The sequence below is a fragment of the Engystomops pustulosus genome, chromosome 6 (assembly GCF_040894005.1).
Source record: "Engystomops pustulosus chromosome 6, aEngPut4.maternal, whole genome shotgun sequence".
NCBI lineage: Eukaryota > Metazoa > Chordata > Amphibia > Anura > Leptodactylidae > Engystomops > Engystomops pustulosus.
This window is the reverse complement of record NC_092416.1, coordinates 47,811,386-47,833,977: the sequence shown is the minus strand read 5'-3', so window position 1 is coordinate 47,833,977 and position 22,592 is coordinate 47,811,386. Positions and strand designations below refer to the sequence as shown.

Genomic DNA, 22,592 nt, shown 5'->3' with positions numbered 1-22,592 from the left:
TGGGAAGGTGCAGACAGCGCTGCTAAATGGAGAGTCCTGAAATAAGAAGCTGCAGTGCAAAACATCTGCAGTATTCTGAATAACTAAGCAATCTACCTATATTATTAGCAAGATGGAGTTCAGCTGTAGTTTCAGTATGAGAGAAGCAGGAGAGCCAAATCAAGCATGTGTAAGACTGGAGACGCAGAACAAATTTTGCTTGTGTGCAACCTTCATAATAATAAGATTAGATGCACACAATTGTAGTCAATTTATGAAGCATGGACCATGAGCTGGGTCAACTCCACGGACCAACCACAGTGCGTAGGATCGGACTCAGATTATTATACTGATATATATTTAATATGGACAAGCAGTCCATGTAGAAAAGCAGTGTGGTATTGAGAATGATTACAATTTGGTGCTGCTGTTCAGCAGGGACTCCTTGTATCACATAATTATGATGCCGAGGTTCCGTCCTCAGCACTGTGGTCGGTCCATAAAATCCACTGCATGATCTGGGATTCATTAACTGACTGTGCTTAAAGGAAACCTACCATTTGATTTGATGCATTATGAAGCAAACATACCATGAGAATGCTGCAGCTAAACTGATGCAGGATCATATCTTGGTTAATCCCTGAGCTGATAAAAAAGCTAGTTTTGCTGATAAAACAGATATTACATAAGCTGTCTGGCTAGCTCAGTGCTTCTCTTAGAACATGAGTTATTCTCTGCAGGAGAGGATGATGTTGTGCCTGAAGGCAAAATAATCAATTGCTGCACCATCCCCCAGGTGCTGCGTGTGAGTGAGCCAGCTCAGGTTGATTAGCCATGTCTTGACTAACCTCCATTTGTAATAACAAGCTCCTTGTTTGTGTTTATCTAGGCAACCAGCCCGACACAGCTTTCCTAATGTCCCAAATGTTATAATTGTATTTTCAGCAAAACCGCTTGGCTCAGGGATTAACCAAGATATGATCCTGCATCAGTGTAGCTTCAGCATTCTCTAGGTATGTTTGCTTCATAATGCATCAAATCAAATGGTAGATTCCTTTCAGGGCATGATTTGCAATCAGATCACCTATGCGCCACCACCACCGAGTTGGCTGCTTGTCTGTTGGCCTTGTGCTTGACCGGGATCCAGTGGGGCCAAGCACCTGGCTGTGTGGATAAGCTGTAAGAAAGCGATTTCTTCCAATAAGATCTAACCACATTTGTCACGCAGCAGAGTGTGTGTAACAGGTTATCACTCCAACAGCGTTCATAGCGCCATCTTCTACAATGAGGAGAAAAGACCGATCCGTTAAAGGAGTTTTATTCAAATGGCATTAATACAATTAAATATTCAGTCATAGCAAAATATAAAATTAATGAATTAAATCTCACAAAATATAAATTAGAAATACAGTCAAACTTAAATACACTCTAGAATTTCTAGGCTGGGTTCACATAGGAGAACTGAAGGGGACACACTTGGCCTTTTTTTTTTTTTTTTTTTTTTATTTCTTTAAGTGCAATTTTTTTTTTTCTAATGTAGAATTTTATAATGGGATATTCACTCCTTTGTGACTAGGGTCCCCCCAGGGAATGTCTGCAAGGAGCCTGACCTGTTTATGCATTAGACTAGCAGCCCATTTTGTCTTTCTTGGCATCGCAGGGTAATAGAAAAATTCCCTGACAGTCTGCTGGCAGCTCAACAGCAAATCCTCAATGGAGGCCAAATAAGGCCGGCGGCACACGTGGCATTTTGAACCCGTTTTTAAGTAGTCCGTTAAAAACGCACACGGTTTTTACCCATTTTAATTAAGATAATTGGTAAAACCGGTCAAAAACGGATGCAGTTTTTAATGGACTGCTTAAAAACGGGTTCAGAACGCCACGCGTGCCGCCGGCCTTAGGCCAGTTGCCCATGAGGCTGTTCAGTCTGGGAAAGCCCTTGTGTTGGGATTTCCTTTACCAAGCCTTGAATCACTGAATTGAACTCGGCATGTATGTTGAGTGGTTCAAGGTTTGATCCTCCAGCGCCTGGAGTGAGTTTCAGGTATGGGCAACCGGCCTTAAAGGGTTGATAAAGAAAATGGGGTCCCATATCCACTCCATTCACTGACAGACCATTGTGTAACCATTAATGCCCACCACAGCTCCATTAACACAAGACTTGATGACCTGGTTCTCATGGTTGACTAAGGAAGCAGAAGCTGTCCATGTAGTATATACTCGTGTATAAGCCGAGTTTTTCAGCACAAAAAATGTGCTGAAAAAACTCACCTCGGCTTATACATGAGTCAATTTAAAAAAACCCATTATACTCGCCCTCCGGTGCCCGGATCCACCGGCGGCGACTCCTGAAGTTCAGCACATTAAATAAACTTAATTCTCACCTTCCGACGATGCTCACCCCCGATCCTCGGAGGTGGCTGTCTTCTTTCTTCTTTTGCCGGCGGAGTCGCGTCCATGCGATCTCCCCGTCGGCTCTCACCGCTGCATCGTAGTGAGCGCGGGCGGGAAGATCGCATGGATGCAACTCCGCCGGCAAGAGAAGAAAGAAGACAGAAGCTGCTGCCGGGGATCGAGAGCCACCGCAGAGGATCGGGGGTGAGTATCGCCGGAAGGTGAGAATTAAGTTTATTTTTTTAATGTGCTCAACATACAGGGGGGAAGGCAGGCTGTATACATGAAGGGGCAGGCTGTATACTACACCCTCGGCTTATACGAGTCAATAGGTTTTTCCCAGTTTTTGGTGGTAAAATTAGGAGTCTTGGCTTATACTCGAGTATATACGGTACCATCAATAGCTGCCTGTCTCTTTCTATGGCTGGGTTTGACTTAAAGGTATTCCCTCCAACCCCACATACACATGCTAGGCAGAGCGTGCATGTCTTCACATAAAGAGAAGGCTACTTTACTATACTAGTTAGACATTATAACACTGTCCAGTGTGAACACGGCCTAGTGCCCTTCTAGATTTTCATATATTAAATCACAGTACATGTAAAACATTAGAAGAAGCCTGGATAAGGCCAGGAGCAGATCAATAGTAGTCAATGGCTGATCATTTAACTGCATCTCAATACAGTATGTGCAAACTCTATATAGTCCATGACAATCAATTCAATTCTTCCAGCTTACCTGCTGTGTGGACTACAAGTCCCATCATGTCCTCTAAAGAAAACCTAGCTGGTTAGTGGTATTTATAAGGGTCCCTGGACTACAGAACTAAGAGAAATAATAATTATATTCTAGAATTGTGGCTTGAAAGAAAGTATACATACACACAAATTTAGGGGTATTTGGCACGTGAATGATATTTCAGGAAGAACCTTAAATGCTCTCTGACCTTTACAGGTGAACTTAAAGTGACTTTTGATTGCCCATACACAACTTGCTCTTGCTGTTCTTTAAAAAAAAAAAAAAAAAGCATGACCCATGAATCAGCCAATAAATGAGCTGGTTCAATTAGAATTAAACAGTCCTCCTTATCATGCTGTTCACATTTTAACATCATGAGACCTTAAAAAAAAAATTGACAGTACAGGAATTCCCCGGGTTACGTACAAGATAGGTTCCTTAAGTTTGTACTTAAGTTGAATTTATATGTAAGTTGGAACTGTATATTTTATAATTGTTGTCCCATTGACAATTGGATTTTCAATATTTTTTGCTGTAATGGGACCAAGGATTATCAATAAAACTTCATTACAGAAACCTCACAGCTGATTATCGCAGCCTGGGACTATAGTAATAGCATCCAGAGAGCTTCACCAGAGGTCACAGTGGGTAAATAGGCCAGTCTGTAACTAGGGGTGCTCTGTAAGTTGGGTGTCCTTAAGTAGGGGAATACCTGTACTTCAATGAGAGGCACCCAAGTCTGAAATCAGACTGTTCAAAATCTTTAGCATCAGGTCTGCATGCTAGACTACCTGTAATATTACCCTACACACTAGGTTCACTGGGACCAAGGAGCATATATGCTGGAGGAGGGAGCAGTGCGCTGCAGTGCTGTACACTGATGATAGTCAATTCTCCCTCAGCATAGATATCAAGGATGTTGGAGATATAAACGAGAGCAGCATTCAGGGTGAACTTTTTAGGTTTTCCTTGAAATTCACTCAAAAACCAAATATCCCTCACCTTATGGGAGGAGTCTGTATAGAAGTGGAGTATGTACATTAATAGCTCTGGAACGTCAGATGTAAGCGTATGGTTAATATGCCAGCAGATGATTCAGATATGTAAAAATCACAATCCTATGTAAATACAACCTTTCCTTTAAAGCTAAGGCTACACGAAAGCTACAACCGTGATTTACACATCTCCAATTATTCTCTATGGAAAATAAAACTCTGCTTCAGACTTGCATCACTACCAAAATCTTGGCAATCTTTTCAAGGTCACCCATCCTCCATATCAAGGTGCGAACGGCTGTTGTGTAATTCCAGCCAACTCCTAAGGAAGCTATTACTTGTAATAGAACTGCTTAGCCATACTAAGTATATGGCAGCAGGTGGCGCTAGAGCACAGGTACAACGATTATAAGAACTATATAGAATTCTGCAAAAATTAAACGGATCGATTTCTATTTCTCGTTAGACCTCTGATGCACACTAATACACATTATAATTCCATACATATATATCTGTCAGTACAGTATTATGAGCAGATTTCCTGTAAACTTCAGACTGTAAGTTTGGCCTGGAGTAGTTTGTGCTTTTGTAGAATGGGTTAGAAAACCTTAACCCTAACGTGACAAGAGAAAAAAAAAAGCTGCTTAAGACGTCGTCTGGTGAAGCCCTTGAGTTGCAGGAGGTGTTAAGGAGTCATCGGTAGTGACGCAAGTAGACCAGTTTCTGCGGATGGAACTTCTCCCGACATAATGGGCATTCAGCCTGAAAAATATAATAAGAACAATGCGGGACATAGTACAGATATATCATTCATTAACCAGCCCCACTAACCTTTGGTTTTAGAAGGATTATCCATGATATAAAAAACTGCACAGTGACAATGCAATTTACAAGTGGTGTGTGGGATTTCACTTCAACTCCATTGTAATGTATGCAAACATGCTGTCATCCAGGAGGAAGGAAGATGCCAACTATTGGAGCTAGCTACCGCAATGTGTGACCCTTTTATTTTCAACAAGCTGAATCAGAGGATCAATATGCAAAGCTGGAGGAACAGGGGCCTTAGACTTAGGACTATGATGTGGCATTCACTCTGATTGATTTGTGGTATCCAATGTGTCTGATTGTGTGATGTGCGATCTCTTCTGTGATAAATACACAATTTTCAGGATGTTTTACATGACTATAAAGCTTTAGTGACAAATAAGATGAAAGGGTATATTCCAGAGCGCTGTATATCAGCAGCACAGATGGAGTCTCACTTTTTTCCCAGTTTCTTCTTACGGAAATTAATTTGGGCGATTACGCGATACAACATCATAATTCATAGCGCTATCAAGTAGCGCATCACTGTCATCTTATAGACACATCTGTGGTGTCTGACATCCTGTAACAATAAGGCTTGTAACACACAAAACACAGACACATTTACTGTACAACTGCAAAATTCACCTAAAAGTATCGCCACGAAAGATACATTTCTACATAGAGCTGTCACCGGTCACACAATGCAGCTGACAAGTTACTGATCCCAGACAGCATGGTGATGTCTCACCTTTGTGTTACACCACTCGGTGATGCACTCCCAGCAGAAGAGGTGCCCACATGGCGTTGCTGTGCTGTGCCGCCGGTGTTCCAAGCACAATGTGCATTTTGAAGGCCTCTGATAGGATTTTTCATGCGGAGGCGCTCTGGGAATATAAAACAATGAAAGTGTCATTTGGATCTTTCTATCGCTGTGACGTATTGCAATTGGTAACATCATAATGTGCAACACAATGCGAGGGAGTGTAATGTGTAAAGTCCACGTGTACTTGTAGTCTTAGTGTCAGGATGGCTTCATTCACCGTTTCTATGGTGTGGTAGTCATGGGTGGCTCAAAGCCAAGGGGGCTAAGCCTTGTGAGTGTGAGTACTGGGGGGCCGTGTTGCAGAGATGATGGATACCTTGTGATGCCGCACCCACTGGGGTCACTAAAGTGGTTAATATCTTATACAATTTGTTCTAAATGTAATTAAGAACCTGTAGTTTGTTTTGGCAATGTAGCCTAGCGCCAATAGATCATTGTATGATGTGCGGATATGTGGTCCAGATTTTTCTCTCTCCAAATGTTGCCATCTTTTAGCTCATGGACCCCACAAAGAAAACACATTAGGGGATGAAGAAAAGCACTGCATCAGGACACAGATCAGACGCAGCGGCTGGGTATCCTCACCTCTGATAAGACATCCTTCGGTGGAGCTTAAACTTCTGCTGCGCCTCCTGCTTCTGCTGAACACTCTGCAGCTGTACAAAAACCAGCAACATGAGGTGAACCACGGACACCGCGCCGAGGAGGCTGTAACTATTGCGCACAACATTGTCCTCTCCTGGTAATCCACGCACGCGGAGCTGTAAGAAAATGAACCACAATTATTCATTCCTATGTGTAGGTCTACAAAGTCTCTGGTGCATAACTTGTAACCAGAATCCATACAGATGTATATGAAGTGCATATGACTGCAATATTATCCCAAATCACCGGCCCAAAGATGTGGCAGCAAACTAGACTTCAAGAATTAATAGTGGAAAGCGACTCGCACAGCTACGCAGGGTGCCATAGGGTGCTATGCTCAATATAAATTGAATAACACTGCTGAGCATCTACAGTGAAAGTCAATGCAGATGCAGCACCATCCAGTACCCTTGGTCTGCACTGGATAGGAACACAGGTAAATTCATAGGACAGGAAAGCTAAGAATGCACCTCGTGTTCCATTCAGAGTCTGGGATCATTGTGGATCCTATATACTTTGTATGGAATGGCAAAGGCTCTTCTGATGACCCTTCCTCACCATGAGAGCCTCTTATTCCCTTACAAGACATAGGATCACACATGCCTGATCCTCCTTCCCAGCAGCACCTAGGAGTGACAATGAGTTACTTACATAGGTGATCCCAGTTATCCTTTTGGCAATGTGGTAGAAGGTTCCATTGATGTAGAACATGGCCAGGTGAAACCTTCTGAGGAAAGTAATACTCTGTCGGAACATATACACAGTCTTTATCAGCGTCTTTTTCTGCTGCTCGGAGAGGGCGGCGATCTTTCTGTGGATCCATTTCCACATCCATGATCGGTGATGGGACCCGGAGGACAGGCTGCTGTGCGGGAGCCGGACTCCGTCTACTTCTATCTGTAGCTCATGTTCTAGACGCACCAGCTCCTTATCCAGCAGGTAAGGGAAGAGGGTGTGACAGCAGATGAGTAGCGTGCGCTGCAGCAGGGATGGCACCTTCCGCTTAGAAGAATCCACTTGTACAATATTAACATACTCCTCCCCAAGAGTCTGGAAACCTGGATGCGAAAAAGTATATAAATATCGTGTCCACTTTCCAATACATAGTACGACATATGCGAGACACCAAGACAAAGAAAGCATAAGTTTTTTCAAAGAAGCAAATAGAATTTAATTGTCAACCTAGCTGCCTGCCAAAGATGAAGCTGAGACATGGGGGGCGGTGCAAGGGGTTTGACTCCCTTTTTCGATGCCGAGGTCAATGGAGTTTGCTGCGCATGCACGGCCACCTTTTATTGGCTATTTACGGTGCTCCTATGGAGAGTGGCCTCCATCCAGAAGGATGCAGGGAGGGAAATATCAGACCCCTGTTCTCAAAATATCTAGGGTATATATCATAAAAGTTTGGAATAACCTTTTAAAAAAAATAAAAATATATCACACTCAAGAGGACAGTAAACTCTTAAAACTGTATGTACTACATCCCGGCCGCTCTGCTACTGCTGCTTCTATACCTGAATTACTCCGGACACCATAGAAAACACTAGGGGAGTCTTCCTGCTGCAGGCCGGCCATGGGCAATTTCACCCAAGGAATAAAGCAGTATGTAGCTAGTACGGCGGCTATGCGGAGGATTTCTGCTCTACGCTGTATCAGAGAACTAGAGCTCCCTGTTTACACAGATATATTGTGAGATTCACCAGGACAGAACAGGGACTGATGATACATAAAAGAACACTCAAAACACATCTTACCTGAAAATGTTGTCAGAGTATAGTACGCAAGGTCACAGCAGAGTTCAATTTCTTTCCTCCACTGCAGCCATTTTTTGGCACCTTCAGGAAGGGAAAAAAAAACAATTCACTAAAAAACGTCATTTTCATTTTAATGTGTAAAAATCTATAATAGATTGAGGATTTTCAGAATCTGTGCTGAAATCCACATCAAACTCATATTTAAAGTGGTTGTCCACCATGAATTCCTCCTCTCCTCCACACCATCCTCCTCACTCCCCTGCCTGCTCAATGCACATGACAGGAAGAAAGCATAAGTTTTTTTCAAAAAAACAAATAGAATTTAATTGTCAACCTAGCTGCCTGTCAAAGATGAAGCTTAGGCATGGGGTTAGACCCCAGTGATCTAATAATGATCATCTAGTCTTAAAAGTGGACATTTCAGGATGAATATACAGTGGAGGCACTTTAAATTTTCTTTCTAGCCCCCGCAGTTGCTTATATTGGTTCCCGTATCTGCCCATTGTAATCCATTCCACTGTCCGAGAAGAGGTCCTGGAGCAGAGGAGGGGGCGTGTGTTATTGATAATCTTCTTTGACACTGTCCAATCAGTGGGAGACAGTGTCAGAGTTTGCTGTGTACGTGCACAGTGTCTCCTGCACACTCCCTGCTTGGCACACAGAACAGGACAAGGTGGCTACCACAATAGAATGTTTGTTACCTTGCGGCTACTTCTATATAGAGTGATTGTTGCCTAGGGATTTCAATACTTACCTATTCTCAGCTCCTTAGCCCTTCTTTGCCTTCATCTATATCCTGCACCTATTCAGCGAGGGCTCCCAACTCCCAGCGGGCAGCATCAGGAGACAGTGTCATAGATGAGCATAGGGAGATCACACCGTGCATGTACACATCAGCTTTTTTGACACTGTCTAGACTGTGTCAAAGAAGATTAGCAAAGGAAAGGACTGAAACACCCATATAAAGTAGTTTACAGGTAAATAAGTCCAATGATAGAGTATGGAAACACTGTGAGCCTAGAGTATGATATCAACATGTGTGCGGTGGTGAAAGGTCCTGTTGAAATATTTGTGATAAATAAAGTTTATGATGTGATAAATTAAGGCTGTTTATGGCGGTTCTAAGCTATATGGCCGCATTATGGGCTTTCATGCAGTCGCCTGAAAAAATATAGAGCAGGCTCTACATGTACGGCCCCGCAGAACGCCTCCCTATGGAGAAGTAGGGATGAGTAGTGCTCACCTCTCCAGCAGAATATATGCTATTCCTGGGTCCAGGCGCGGGTGTAGAAGCCTAAATCTGAGATAACTCACTCAGGCTTCTTCATCTTCCCATTTAAAATGTAGAACCCTCTGAAAAATGACTGCACAAATGATATGTTGCACTTTTGGTTTATTCCTTATATCAATGTACTAAGATATAAGACAGCATTGGCCCTATAAGCATCTTTTATGTACAGCAGCCGGACCAACTTCCTTATATTCACTGCTGGTGAGCCATAGATCTCGGAAGACAGACAGGCTCGAGAGGATGGAAGCCCCCATCCACACAGAATACTGCCTTTTCTCCGGAAGGATGGTCCTTACTTTTACTCCACTTGGTACCAGATGTTCCACCTCCCTTGAGATCCTCTCTTCAAAGCCAGGAAACAAGGTGGTCCCACCCGTCAAGACGATACTGCCGTAGAGATCTCTGCGAACATCAATGGGACATTTCATTATACTTCTGTAGAGCAGTTCATGCACACCAGGTGCCTCCAGACCAACATTAGCCGGAGAAAAGAGGATCTCAGGGGCTCGGGACAGCTGACTGCCAAGGCTCACAGTGTTTCCATCAGGAAGAGTGTAAACCTTCAGAGCTTCTGTCCGGGTCTCCTGCGGTTCTAGCTCCACATAACAGAGGCGCTCCTTGATGTCCCTGGCTATTTCTCGCTCGGCACTGCTCATAAAAGTGTGGCCGATTTCGAAAAGTAGCCTCATGAGACACTCGGTGATGTCACTTCCGGCTAAATGCAGTCGTGCCATAGCGTGGGATATAATGTAACCATCAAAGATTGGCACTGCATGGACGACTCCATCTCCGATATTCACAAACATCCCAGTGGTGGCACCTGAAGCATACAGCGTCAGGGCAGCTTGTAACGCTACGTACATCCCCGGGACATTAAACAACTCAAACATGATTTCCGCCGCCTTCTCACGGTTCTGTAAAGGACTCAAAGGGACCTCTGTCAACAAGACCGGGTGGTCACTGGCTGTTAGGTGAAGTTCGCGGTCGTACACGTGGGTCCAGATTTTCTCAATGTCATCCCAAGATGTTATCATGCCTCGTTCTACTGGATACGTCAAAGAGAGGACACCTCTTCTAGCTTGGGCCTCTTCTCCAATGTAGCATTCCTTCTGGCCTACTCCAACCATAGGTGGTGTTACCTGGGAGCGTCCCACCACCGAGGTAAACACAGTCTTAGGGAATAAGTCCCCGGCCACCCCTGCCTTACATAGACCTGACCCGTTGTCAAATATTACAGCCGGCAGATCCATGGTCCGAGTTATGGTGACCAACTTTGTTTAGAGCTATAAAGTAGGTCTATGATGGTAATAAAAGGTCAATGGGGGACTCCGGGCCCATGTGAACCAGGTTCTGGGATAAGTCTGGAGGAGATAGAAGCCTAATGTGACATCACAATGACCTGTCACAATGCTCCACAAGTCGTGAGCAACATACTGTAGAAACCCATCCACTCTGCAATATCAAACACAACCATGTTCATGGAGTGGCGCCATTTCTATGTTTTATCCACTTCAAAGGGAAAGTTGTAACAAAAAAAAAATTTTAATTACTTTTTTTTTCAATGTAACAATTGAAAAAAAAAAGTGCTATACCCTAAAAACTCCATCGATTCATCTTTATGGGCTCATACACACAGTCATGGTTTCTGTGGACCCATCTATAAGGAGACTGAGACACAAAACTCCTGCCCATGTTTGTAGCTCAGGCAAAAGTGTGAACACACAGCAGGAGGGCAGGTGGGCAGTGCACGCTGGGAGTTGTAGTTCTCCAGCAGTTGCAGGAGGGCAGAGTACGCTGGGAGTTGTAGTTCTCCAGCAGTTGGAGGGCAGGTGGGCAGAGCACGCTGGGAGTTGTAGTTCTCCAGCAGTTGCAGGAGGGCAGAGCACGATGGGAGTTGTAGTTCTCCAGCAGTTGCAGGAGGGCAGTGCACGCTGGGAGTAGTAGTTCTCTAGCAGTTGGAGGAGGGCAGGGTGGCAGTGCACGCTGGGAGTAGTAGTTCTCCAGCAGTTGGAGGAGGGCAGCTTGGCAGTGCACGCTGGGAGTAGTAGTTCTCCAGCAGTTGGAGGAGGGCAGGGTGGCAGTGCACGCTGGGAGTAGTAGTTCTCCAGCAGTTGGAGGAGGGCAGGGTGGCAGTGCACGCTGGGAGTAGTAGTTCTCCAGCAGTTGGAGGAGGGCAGGTGGGCAGTGCACGCTGGGAGTAGTAGTTCTCAAGCAGTTGGAGGAGGGCAGAGTACGCTGGGAGTTGTAGTTCTCCAGCAGTTGGAGGAGGGCAGGTGGGCAGAGCACGCTGGGAGTTGTAGTTCTCCAGCAGTTGCAGGTGGGCAGTGCACGCTGGGAGTAGTAGTTCTCTAGCAGTTGGAGGAGGGCAGGGTGGCAGTGCACGCTGGGAGTAGTAGTTCTCCAGCAGTTGGAGGAGGGCAGGGTGGCAGTGCACGCTGGGAGTAGTAGTTCTCCAGCAGTTGGAGGAGGGCAGGGTGGCAGTGCACGCTGGGAGTAGTAGTTCTCCAGCAGTTGGAGGAGGGCAGGGTGGCAGTGCACGCTGGGAGTAGTAGTTCTCCAGCAGTTGGAGGAGGGCAGGTGGGCAGAGTACGCTGGGAGTTGTAGTTCTCCAGCAGTTGGAGGAGGGCAGGTGGGCAGAGTACGCTGGGAGTTGTAGTTCTCCAGCAGTTGGAGGAGGGCAGAGTACGCTGGGAGTTGTAGTTCTCCAGCAGTTGGAGGAGGGCAGGTGGGCAGAGCACGCTGGGAGTTGTAGTTCTCCAGCAGTTGCAGGAGGGCAGGTGGGCAGTGCATGCTGGGAGTAGTAGTTCTCTAGCAGTTGGAGGAGGGCAGGGTGGCCGTGCACGCTGGGAGTAGTAGTTCTCTAGCAGTTGGAGGAGGGTAGGGTGGCCGTGCACGCTGGGAGTAGTAGTTCTCCAGCAGTTGGAGGAGGGCAGGGTGGCAGTGCACGCTGGTAGTAGTAGTTCTCCAGCAGTTGGAGGAGGGCAGGGTGGCAGTGCACGCTGGGAGTAGTAGTTCTCCAGCAGTTGGAGGAGGGCAGGGTGACAGTGCACGCTGGGAGTAGTAGTTCTCCAGCAGTTGGAGGAGGGCAGGTGGGCAGAGTACGCTGGGAGTTGTAGTTCTCCAGCAAAGGAGGACAGGTTGACTGTGCATGCTGGGAGTTGTATTTCTCCAGCTGCTGGAGAAGCACAGGTTGGCAGCGCAAGCTGGGAGTTGTAGTTATCCAGCAGAGGAGGACATAGCTGTGATTTATCAGCACAATCCTCGTCACGGATGGCCTGGAGTGCACTGACCTGTGAACGCCTGGAAGGCCTCATGTGCCCGGCCCCGCAGGCCGCCCTTGTACTGCTCGTCCTTCTGACTGCTGCGGATCAGCTGCGGCTGGTTGGCGGCAGCGAAGGCCATGACTGCAGGAGAGCTGTGTACCCCGCATCACCCGACACCTGCAGGAAGGGGGCGCTACAGCCAGGGGACTACGGGACATGGGGTGACGTCATCAGGATCATGTGACCTGTCACATGGGGGAGGGGCCAAGACGCAGGCAGGAAAACTGCTGATACAGGAAGGATAAATGGAGAGGCACATAGCTCAGCACTACACACTACAACTCACATATAGCTCAGCACTACACACTACAGCTCACATATACATAACTCAGTACTCCAGGATTTGTACCTCACACATAGCTCAGCACTGTAGGCTCTACACTACACCTCAGCCCTCTAATTGTGTTCATTATCAGGGGGCGCCATGAAAGATCTCATACTTTTCTGACTCTTTCCCTACATTCCAGCGCCGCTGCTCCTTGTACATTGGTCTCGGTGGTGTTAGGTGGTGACCAGCAGCCTCTATACATGGATAGATAGTAGATCTCACTATATAGTAGACAGATAAATGTAAGACCTTGTGTTTTGTGACACCCCTTACTATTCAAATAACCTGCTTAATATTGGAAAATTCATTTTAGTCATATAACAGCAACATATTTGTTGGTCCCAGAGGTCGCACTAACATTTTTCTGGAAGGGTAATAATACTCCTTTTACCATTTTTGAGGAGTATTTTTAGCCGATGAGGAGTATGAAATTTTTAGGAATACAAATATATAACTCCTAGTCGTGTATATATTTATCTATTAATGTCTACTAACGATCTAATAAACGTCTATTGATACAAGAAAATCATTAAAGCCTGAAACACGGCACACAGCACCTGGCACACTCGCCACACACAGCCCCTGGCGCACACACACTACACACAGCACCTGGCACACACACGCCACCTAGCACACTCGCCATACACGGCCCCTGGCACACACACACTACACACAGCACCTGGCACACACACGCCACCTAGCACACTCGCCATACACGGCCCCTGGCACACACACGCCACACATGGCACCTAGCACACTCGCCATACACGGCCCCTGGCACACACACGCCACACATGGCACCTAGCACACTCGCCATACACAGTCCCTGGCACACTCGCCATACACGGCCCCTGGCACACACACGCCACACATGGCACCTAGCACACTCGCCATACACGGCCCGTGTCACACACACGCCACACACGGCACCTAGCACATTCGCCATACACGGCCCCTGGCACACTCGCCATACACGGTCCCTGGCACACACGGCACCTAGCACACTCGCCACACACGGTCCCTGGCACACGCTCGCCACACACGGCACCTGGCACACACACGGCACCTGGCACACTTGCCACACACGGCACCTGGCACACTTGCCACACAGGGCACCTGGCACACGCTCGCCACACACAGCACCTGGCACACACTCGCCACACACGCCACCTACAGCACCTGGCACACTTGCCGCAGCTGGCACACACACGCCACACTTGGCCCCTGGCACACTCGCCACACACAGCACCTGGCACACTTGCCACACACTACACATGGCACACTCGCCATGCACACTACACACAGCACACACACTATACACAGCATACGCACACTACACACAGCACACACACTACACACAGCATACATACATACTCACACTACACACAGCATACATACACACACTACACACAGCATACACACACACACACACTACACACACACTACACTACACACAGAACACTACACTACACTACACACACTACACACAGCGCATACACACAGCACCTGGCTCACTCACTACATACAGCATACACACTACACACAGTACACATAGAGTGCAGTGAGTACAGTGTGGGTTTGCTCTCACATTGCCCTGCTCTCCGGTCCTGCCAGAATCACGTAATCGATGATACACAGGCCTGCAGGGAGAGCTGGAGCAGCAGCCCCGAACCCGCATGTCTCCCCCGGGGTCTGTGCTCTCGCTGGGGGTCTCTGCAACGCGCCGCTGACACCGATCACGGCGTCACATGTCCAGCGGAGCGGCCCTGCGCTGCGACCGCGCCACTGATATTACTCTCCTTTGCGGCGCGCGCCGAACCCCTCAGCCTGCGCGCTACAGGAAATAATTGCCATGCGTACTTTGACGCATGGCAATTATTTTGGGGGGTAATGGCGCCTCATCATGCGTCTATGACGCTTGGTGAGGCGTTAATGCGACCTCTGGTTGGTCCAGTGACTTTGAAGTGTGGATGCAAACCAGAGCAGACCCAAAGCAAATACCAAGAGGACCTTGTCAGATCCTAAGACCATTGCCCCACTTACGTGGGATTCCCTTCAGAAAGACTTGACATGCCCATATATTAATGTCTATTCATTTATATGGGCATGCAGAATGTGAGGCTGTTCAGTCCTTTCACAAGAGCGAGTCACTAGGGTACAAACCGCTAAATATCTGAGGGGTTATCATAAGGTAACACATAACTTAGTCCTGAATTTCCCTAAAAAATCCCAGACACGTTCATGATATCGGGCACATTATAGTCTGACAATGTACTTTATGTGAACTCCAGTGACCGGCTAAGTAAATGTGCCCCAAAATTTTAGAAACTGATTGTTGTCAAAGTCTTCTTAATATACTCCTACTATGAAAAACATAAAGATAAACCAAATAAACCCCTTAATTTTGTCAGCTAGCCCTAAAGATGGATGAGGTTCTTAACACACAATTTGATGCCAGTGTGTGAGCCCATCTGCCACGCCAAGGTGACCTCATTCAGATGCGTCCCAACACTATGACTACTGTTTTTATAACAGGATCATGTTACATTAAATTTTAGATTCAAATATTAAATTTAAGATTTACACCAACATTTTTGAAAAGCCAAACTTCTGTACTATACAGGCGGTCCCCTACTTAAGAACACTCGACTTACATACAACCCCTAGTTACAAACGGACCTCTGGATATTGGTAATTTATTGTACTTTTAGTCCTAGGCTACAATAATCAGCTATAACAGTTATCACAGGTGTCTGTAATGAAGATTTAGTGTTAATATTGATTCTTATGACAACCCAACATTTTTAAAATCCAATTGTCACAGAGACCAAAAAAGTTCTGTCCGGGATTACAATGATAAAATATACAGTTCTGACTTACATACAAATTCAACTTAAGCACAAACCTACAGAATCTTGTATGTAACACGGGGACTGCCTGTACATCACAGATTTCTCTGCAGTGACTGACTATAGAAGAATCATGTAGCAGCCCAATACAAGTGATGAAGTTTACCAATTACATGCGATGTATTCTGTTCCACATATAAGTTTTTGTGTAGGGACCCAACAATAAGAGGAGGGAAGTGCTTAAAACAGGAGCATAACATAAGTTCATATAAGAAAAAAAAAAGAACTTCATCCGTGACATTGTGTAACCAAAACGTATATTCACACTGCCGTTGCCCGCCCGTACCGTACCGTAGCGGGCAACGGCAGTGTACGGGGAGAGGAGGAGGAGGTGAGCGCAGCTCACCCGCGCCCCTCTCCATAGCAACCTATGGCGCACGGCGCCGTATTACGGGAAAAGATAGGACAGGTCCTATCTTTTTCCCGGGTACGGAACGGTACGGTGCCGCACGTGTGCGGCACCGTACCGCTCCCGTAGGGTGCCGTGCGCCCATAGAAGTGTATGGGGGACGTATATACGGCGGCCGTATATACGGCGGCCGTATATACGTCCCCCATACGTTCGTGTGAATATAGCCTTAGTGTAAGTGTTTTAAAACCATATAAAAAGTGGCCATCGAGGCCTTAGATATTGATTATATTTACTGAGGATGGGTCAGGTACCCTTAAAGGGGTTGTTCACCTTTATCAAAGTTTAACAGGGTAACCCTGTTAGGTTCATCCATATTATACTTACCCTGTTAAACCTTCCTTGGAGCCTTTGGGAGTAGCCAGTTATGTGATCCCACAGGCCAGCAGAGCAGGGACTTCATGTTAGGTCCAATATGGTAGGGGTTTGAGGACAAGAAAGGGAATAGGGAAGGGGATGGAGGAAATTGAAGCGGTGGGGATGAGAATGGAGGAAGAAATAAATGGGTAGGGGTTTGAGTAACGTGATGGGGTAGTGGATGGAGTAGGAGAAAGGGGTTGAGAATAGAGAAATGGAATGGGGTAAGGGATGGAGGGAGGGATGTGTGGGTTAGAGTAATGAGAAAGTAAAAGGGAATTAGGTATAGGTGGATGGAGATAAAGGGAATGAGATATGGAATAGAGCAAGGGAAGGAGGTAGAGAAAAGGGATGGCATAATGGATTAAGCTAGTGAAAGGAACGGCATGGGGTAGGGGGTGTGGATGAGAAAAAGGTTTGGGTAAAGGATGAAGTAAGGGAATGGGGTCAACAATAAAGAAAGGGAATAGGGAAGGAGATGGAGGAAGTGAAAAGGGATGGGGATGAAGGAAGTGAAAGGGGACGAGGTATAGGATAGAGAGTAGAGAATAGGGGGTGGAGGACGAGATAAGGGTTTCTGTAGGTGGTGGAAGAAGAGAAAGAGAATGAGGGTGGTGATGGATGAAGAGCAAGGGAAGGGGTTACGGAATAGAGGAAGTGAAAGTGGCTGGAGAGGAGGATAGGGGAAGAGAAAAGGGATGTGGTAGGGGATAAAGTATAGACAGGTTGAGTACTAGGGGATAGAGGTCGAGTTAGGTTTTAGATAAAGGGATAAGGTCTGGAATGAAGGAAGAGATGGGGTTGGGGTAGAGGATGGAGGAGGAGAATGGGAAAGTGGTAATGATTGTAGGGGATGGAGGAAGGGGATAGGTTAGTGGTAAGTAGTGGAGGAAGAGAAATAAAATGGGGTAGTGGATGAAGGAAGAGAAATGGGAAATGGGACAGAGAAAGGGGATGTGGTTGTGGATGGAGGAAATGAAAAGATATGGGGTAGAAGATGGAGAAAGTGGATGGGCATAGAGGAAGTGGATAAGATTGGTGTCTGAGGAAGAGGAAGGATATGGGCTAGGAGATGGAGTAAAAGACAGTGGGCAACGTAGAGGAAAGAACATGAAAAATAAATCTCTCCATTTGAACTTTTAACTAATGACAAACACCATCTATAATTAAAGGGGTGTTTAAAATTCCCACAAAGACAAGTTTCTTAAATATACTCAGGATAACAAAATAACACATTCTCTAATCCACTATTAGTAACAAAAATGCCGCATTTCACAGATATAATTCCAACCTGCCTCTATCAGCCCAGGTGTACACAATTTCATTTGCCCATGGTTTCCAACCCAGGACCTTCTGACTTTATTATTGGCAGCCAACTTGTTTTTTTGTCTGACACTGACTCTGCTCTCTGCCTCTGGCCCCTGTCCTTGCATTCCAAGATGAGCTCACACACACTGGGGGGAATTTACTAATTCTGGCGCAAGCACGACTGTCGGCATCGGAGTTCAGTCTCCGGAAAGCACAGCCCGATGTTTTAAAGTGGCGCCCGGCTGTAAGTAAATAATGGGTAGATTGGTAATAAACAGTCGTGCGCCATAGAAATGCTGACATCAATGAGATGTGCGCCAAAATCTTACATGGACTGCGCCTTAATTTTGCTCTCTGACAATTTTTTTCCTGCTCTATTGTGCTCCAAAATTTGCGCCTAAAAATGCAGACAAAGTACACAAAAATGTGACAGATAATGTGGAAAAGTTACGCCCACCTGCGCCGAAAAAAGACAGAGGAGTTGGGATAGTCGGAAACATTTGTTCTTTCTGGCGCAAACTCATTATAAATGATCCGCAACAATTCTTGGCCCCCCCAAAAAAACTAAAGATCTCGGCATTTTTTAGGCGCAGAGACGATAATACATCTGCCCCACAGACTTCCCTTCGGCAAACAACACATCACATCATAAGGAAAGCTACAAGCTACCGGCAGATAAGTTCTTTATCCAGTGGAGGAGGGGTGAGGCACATCAGATCTGATAGTGTGTTGTGGCTGAGCTGACTGTGTCATTGCATGTAATATGCATGTCATGGATCTCATCATCTCATCTCTCTTTCTATGTGTCAGATACTAGTACAATGTTCAGAAGGTAAATGAAAGTGTATATAAACCTTGTACCCTGATAATCTAACCACATTTTCAACATAAAGGATCTCATAGCACTACAGGGATCATGAAGTGTCTGCTTAGATAGTCCCCATAGTCTACCATCAAAAAACATCATAATAAACCAGGGACACTTACTCATAAATCCAGACACTTTGACTGTGCTAATCTTCTTATATTTGTTATCCCTGGGGCATTACCACATTGCCTCAGATTCCCAGGCTATTACAATGAGCAGGTCACTCCCCCCCCCTGTTCTCTCCCTTCTCCCTCTACCTGTGTAATCTAGCAGCAGCAAAAAGAAAAAGGAGAGGGGAGACCTGCTCTGCTCATTTTAACAGTTTGTGAAGCATTGTAACAGCCTGTGAAGCATTGTAACAGCTTGTGTAGCTGTGTCATTGGCATAGTTATAAAAGTTGACTTTAGAAGGAAGGAGGCCTCAACTATCCCCATACAAATGCACCTACTTAATTTGGGCCACAGACTATATAGGATAGGCAGATGCTGTATGGAAATATACATGTTAGATAATTGTATTTTTAATTTCTAGTCATTCTTTTATTGAATTTGTTACTGCTTAATGCATAAACATTTTGTTATCCTTCAGGCAGAGCTCCCTTGAGTATCTACAGTGTGTTCATCTTTAAAGGAAATCAAACATGTTATTTAGTGTGTTTTAAAGCAAGTGCAACACCCCGGCCGATGCAAGGCAGAGGGGTTGTTGCGAATACATACCAATATGTAGCTTGCAACCTGTGTGGAGTCTGATCAACCCCACAGCAGGTCACTACACAACACGGGGAACACTGCAGCGGTGGATCCTGCCTGGGAAGGCAGGAGTTAATTGTTTAATGTGATGTCTTTCCATCAGCCAATCACATCTGTTCTAATATTGTATTGTAAGCTGGGATGCAATTGGAGGAGTAATCACCACCTGACCAGTGGGAGTAATAAAACCCCTGGTCAGGAAAGTTCTAGAGTTAGTCTGACAAGAGTCAGTCAGAAAGACTAGTCAGTCAGGGTCAGTCAGACAAAGCAGAGCAAGAGAGCCAGCTCACTGCCTGAGCAGCTCTGAGGAGTTAGTGAGAGTAAACGGGTATCATCCTACCTTCAAGGGTGATATTTGAAGTAACCCAGGACAAGCTGAAGCATCCTACTAGGACACAGCTATCTCCCAGCCTGCCCTTGCATCCAGGCTGGTGATCAATCCCTGTGGTTCCCTCTCCAAGTGCACCCCCAGCCTTCTACCATTGTCAAGATTTGTTTGGCACGTTATCTATTGTTCCAGTCGGTTCCAATAAAGAACTGTAAGTTACTTTTGTACAACTTCTGCCTCCGTCTGGTCCCTGCTACTATGGCTGACACCATCACGGGCACCCTATCCACTACACAGGGACTCATACTCATACCCCAAAGGGTTGCCCCAGGGAGATCTATAACAGACTCTCCCTCATCATTTCTTGACAACACCTCCTGCTGGAGACCTGCCAGGCTGTAGGACAGCCCTCCGGTCCCCATACCAAGCACCGTTACACTAGCGTGCCTAGGCCGCAACCGCCAGCCACTCCGGTATTCTGGGCCCCGGCTGCCTCTAGGCTCCAAGAAAAGGCTAGGCCCCGGTGGGGAATGTTGCACAAGCACACTAACTTGTTAGCGCTGTGATCCTGAAAAATCTTATCTTCATTAGTTGTGAAAATGCTTCTGTTTGAAGAAAATCGCTTTCTAAAAATATGTAAATGAGGCTCGGGCGCTGTGCACTCCGTCGTCTTTAATAATTCATCCCTCTTTCTGTTGCTTATTCCTTCCTACATCTTCCCATTCCCTTGCCCTAGAGTAGGTGACATCAGGGTGGAGGAGGGAATAAGTGCCAGTAAGAGAGGTAGCAGCGAGATACATGTTTTAGTGTGTAAGGAGATATCTCCATGACTGGAGTTATATGACAGGGACAAAATAATTCTCCACCAAGTAATATTTTCATGTATATTTCCTTGTGACAGGTATAAGAGAGATGCATGTTTCTGTGCAAAGGGATATTTCCTTGGGACTGGATTTCCCTGCCAGTTATTTGGTTTGTGTTTGTTCTGCCTAACCTGGATTTGATCTGGCAAATTTCTGCATGTATTTCAAGAGGGGTTATACATGCTGGGAATATACAACTCCAACACACAGGTCTATTTCTGTGCATAAACCAAAAAAATAAATATATATTTATACTGAGCACATACTTTTGGGGGAAATTCATGATTGCTTCTGTGCCTAAAAATGAAGTTTTGTGCTAAAAAAGCTGAAATACATTCCGACACATTTAGGAAGGCTTTTAGACCATTTATTGGCCGTTTCCCAACTCTTCTTATAAAGAGGGCGTGGTCGAGGCACGGTTTCGGAGGAAGGGGTGGTGGCCATATGGAAATTAGCCTGTGCGCCAGAAAAAATAGCTAAAAGCAGGTCTAAAAGTAGAGCTTGACAGTCCGGATTCATTATCACAATGATGAATGTGATGCATCACAAGACTAGTGGTGTCCATCTCTGCACTGTCGGAGCCTGAGACACATTAATGAATCTCCCCAAAGTCTGGGTGACTTACTCTTCTCTTCTTTTACCTTGCAGCAACAGAGGTGGGCTCTTGCAGTGGTCTAGGAGGATGGGAAAGTATTCTTCAGGGGTCTTGCTCTCTCTGGACTACTTATTTACATGTCTTCAGCAGCCGGACTTGAGATACATTATAGCTGCCTCCTGAATGATTTACTAATTTTTGGTGCCAGTTGTGAACTAGAATCGGAGGAGCCAGCTAATTTGCCACCCATCGGGGATCTTCCTGGCTATGCACGTTATCAGTCCTGGCCCTTCTTCATCCCTCACATTAGTCAGTGTATGGAACATTGGCTAGCTGGGGGCTGTCATCTAGGTTGGTTGTCAAGTAGTCATTATGAGCAAAATGTTTTTTTTTTGTATCAGGGCCATACTAGTGCTGGCTGCAGGCTAGATTTAGCTGCATAATGGAGATTTATTAATGTATATACCAGTACCAGTGTCTTTCTAAATCAATATCTACAAAAAAATATGTGTAATGACTGTATGAATAAGTAAACGGCATTACTTCACTTATACCACTAGGTGTCGCCTTAGGACACAAAGTGAGACCTAGTTCTGAACAATTTACCAATTTACAGTTTTATTATCTAAATTGAGCACAAAATATGCTGTTGCTGCGATGTATGGTTATACTCATTTACATAATTGCCTCCCTAATGTACTGTAATATACTACACATTAAACCAATTAAATTATATCGCTTTACCTTGATTCTGTAGAAAGCAGATCAATGCGGGCATCGCCTCCCCTATAATACACAGAAGTGAGGAAATTGCAAAAAAGGACAAAAGAAGAACAAGAGACATTAAACAGGCGGATTCCAGACACAGGTCTACTGTGTACATTGTATCTCCAAAGAGCCCAGAATATAGTTTATTGTTGATTTCAAAAACAGGAGGATTCCTTTAATATGGCAAACATTGGTCTGCAAAAATGTATAATCCTAATGGAATAAAGACCTCCTTATGTTCTGCTTTTAAAGGGGCTTTACTAAATTAAATACATTTTGTCAAAGAGGGGATTATATTTACCGGTAATACCTGCATTTGACCTCCCACTGGAGTTGGAATCATTATAAAGAACAAAGTTGG

General features: G+C 45.5%; 2 protein-coding genes across 2 annotated transcripts; both read right to left on the bottom strand.

Annotated features, from left to right (window-relative positions):
* Positions 1 to 1,461: 1,461 nt before the first annotated feature.
* Positions 1,462 to 12,938, bottom strand: PEX10 (peroxisomal biogenesis factor 10). The gene is made up of 6 exons (XM_072155964.1): positions 12,717 to 12,938; positions 8,136 to 8,216; positions 7,033 to 7,439; positions 6,322 to 6,497; positions 5,662 to 5,797; positions 1,462 to 4,868 (listed from the first exon to the last, which is right to left on the bottom strand). Exons 1-6 carry the CDS (start codon positions 12,826 to 12,828, stop codon positions 4,800 to 4,802), a joined length of 981 nt encoding a protein of 326 aa, XP_072012065.1. The 5' UTR covers positions 12,829 to 12,938; the 3' UTR covers positions 1,462 to 4,799.
* Positions 9,512 to 10,792, bottom strand: LOC140135023 (actin, cytoplasmic-like). The gene has a single exon (XM_072155963.1). The coding sequence runs from the start codon at positions 10,674 to 10,676 to the stop codon at positions 9,573 to 9,575; it is 1,104 nt and encodes a 367-aa protein (XP_072012064.1). The 5' UTR covers positions 10,677 to 10,792; the 3' UTR covers positions 9,512 to 9,572.
* Positions 12,939 to 22,592: the final 9,654 nt, after the last annotated feature.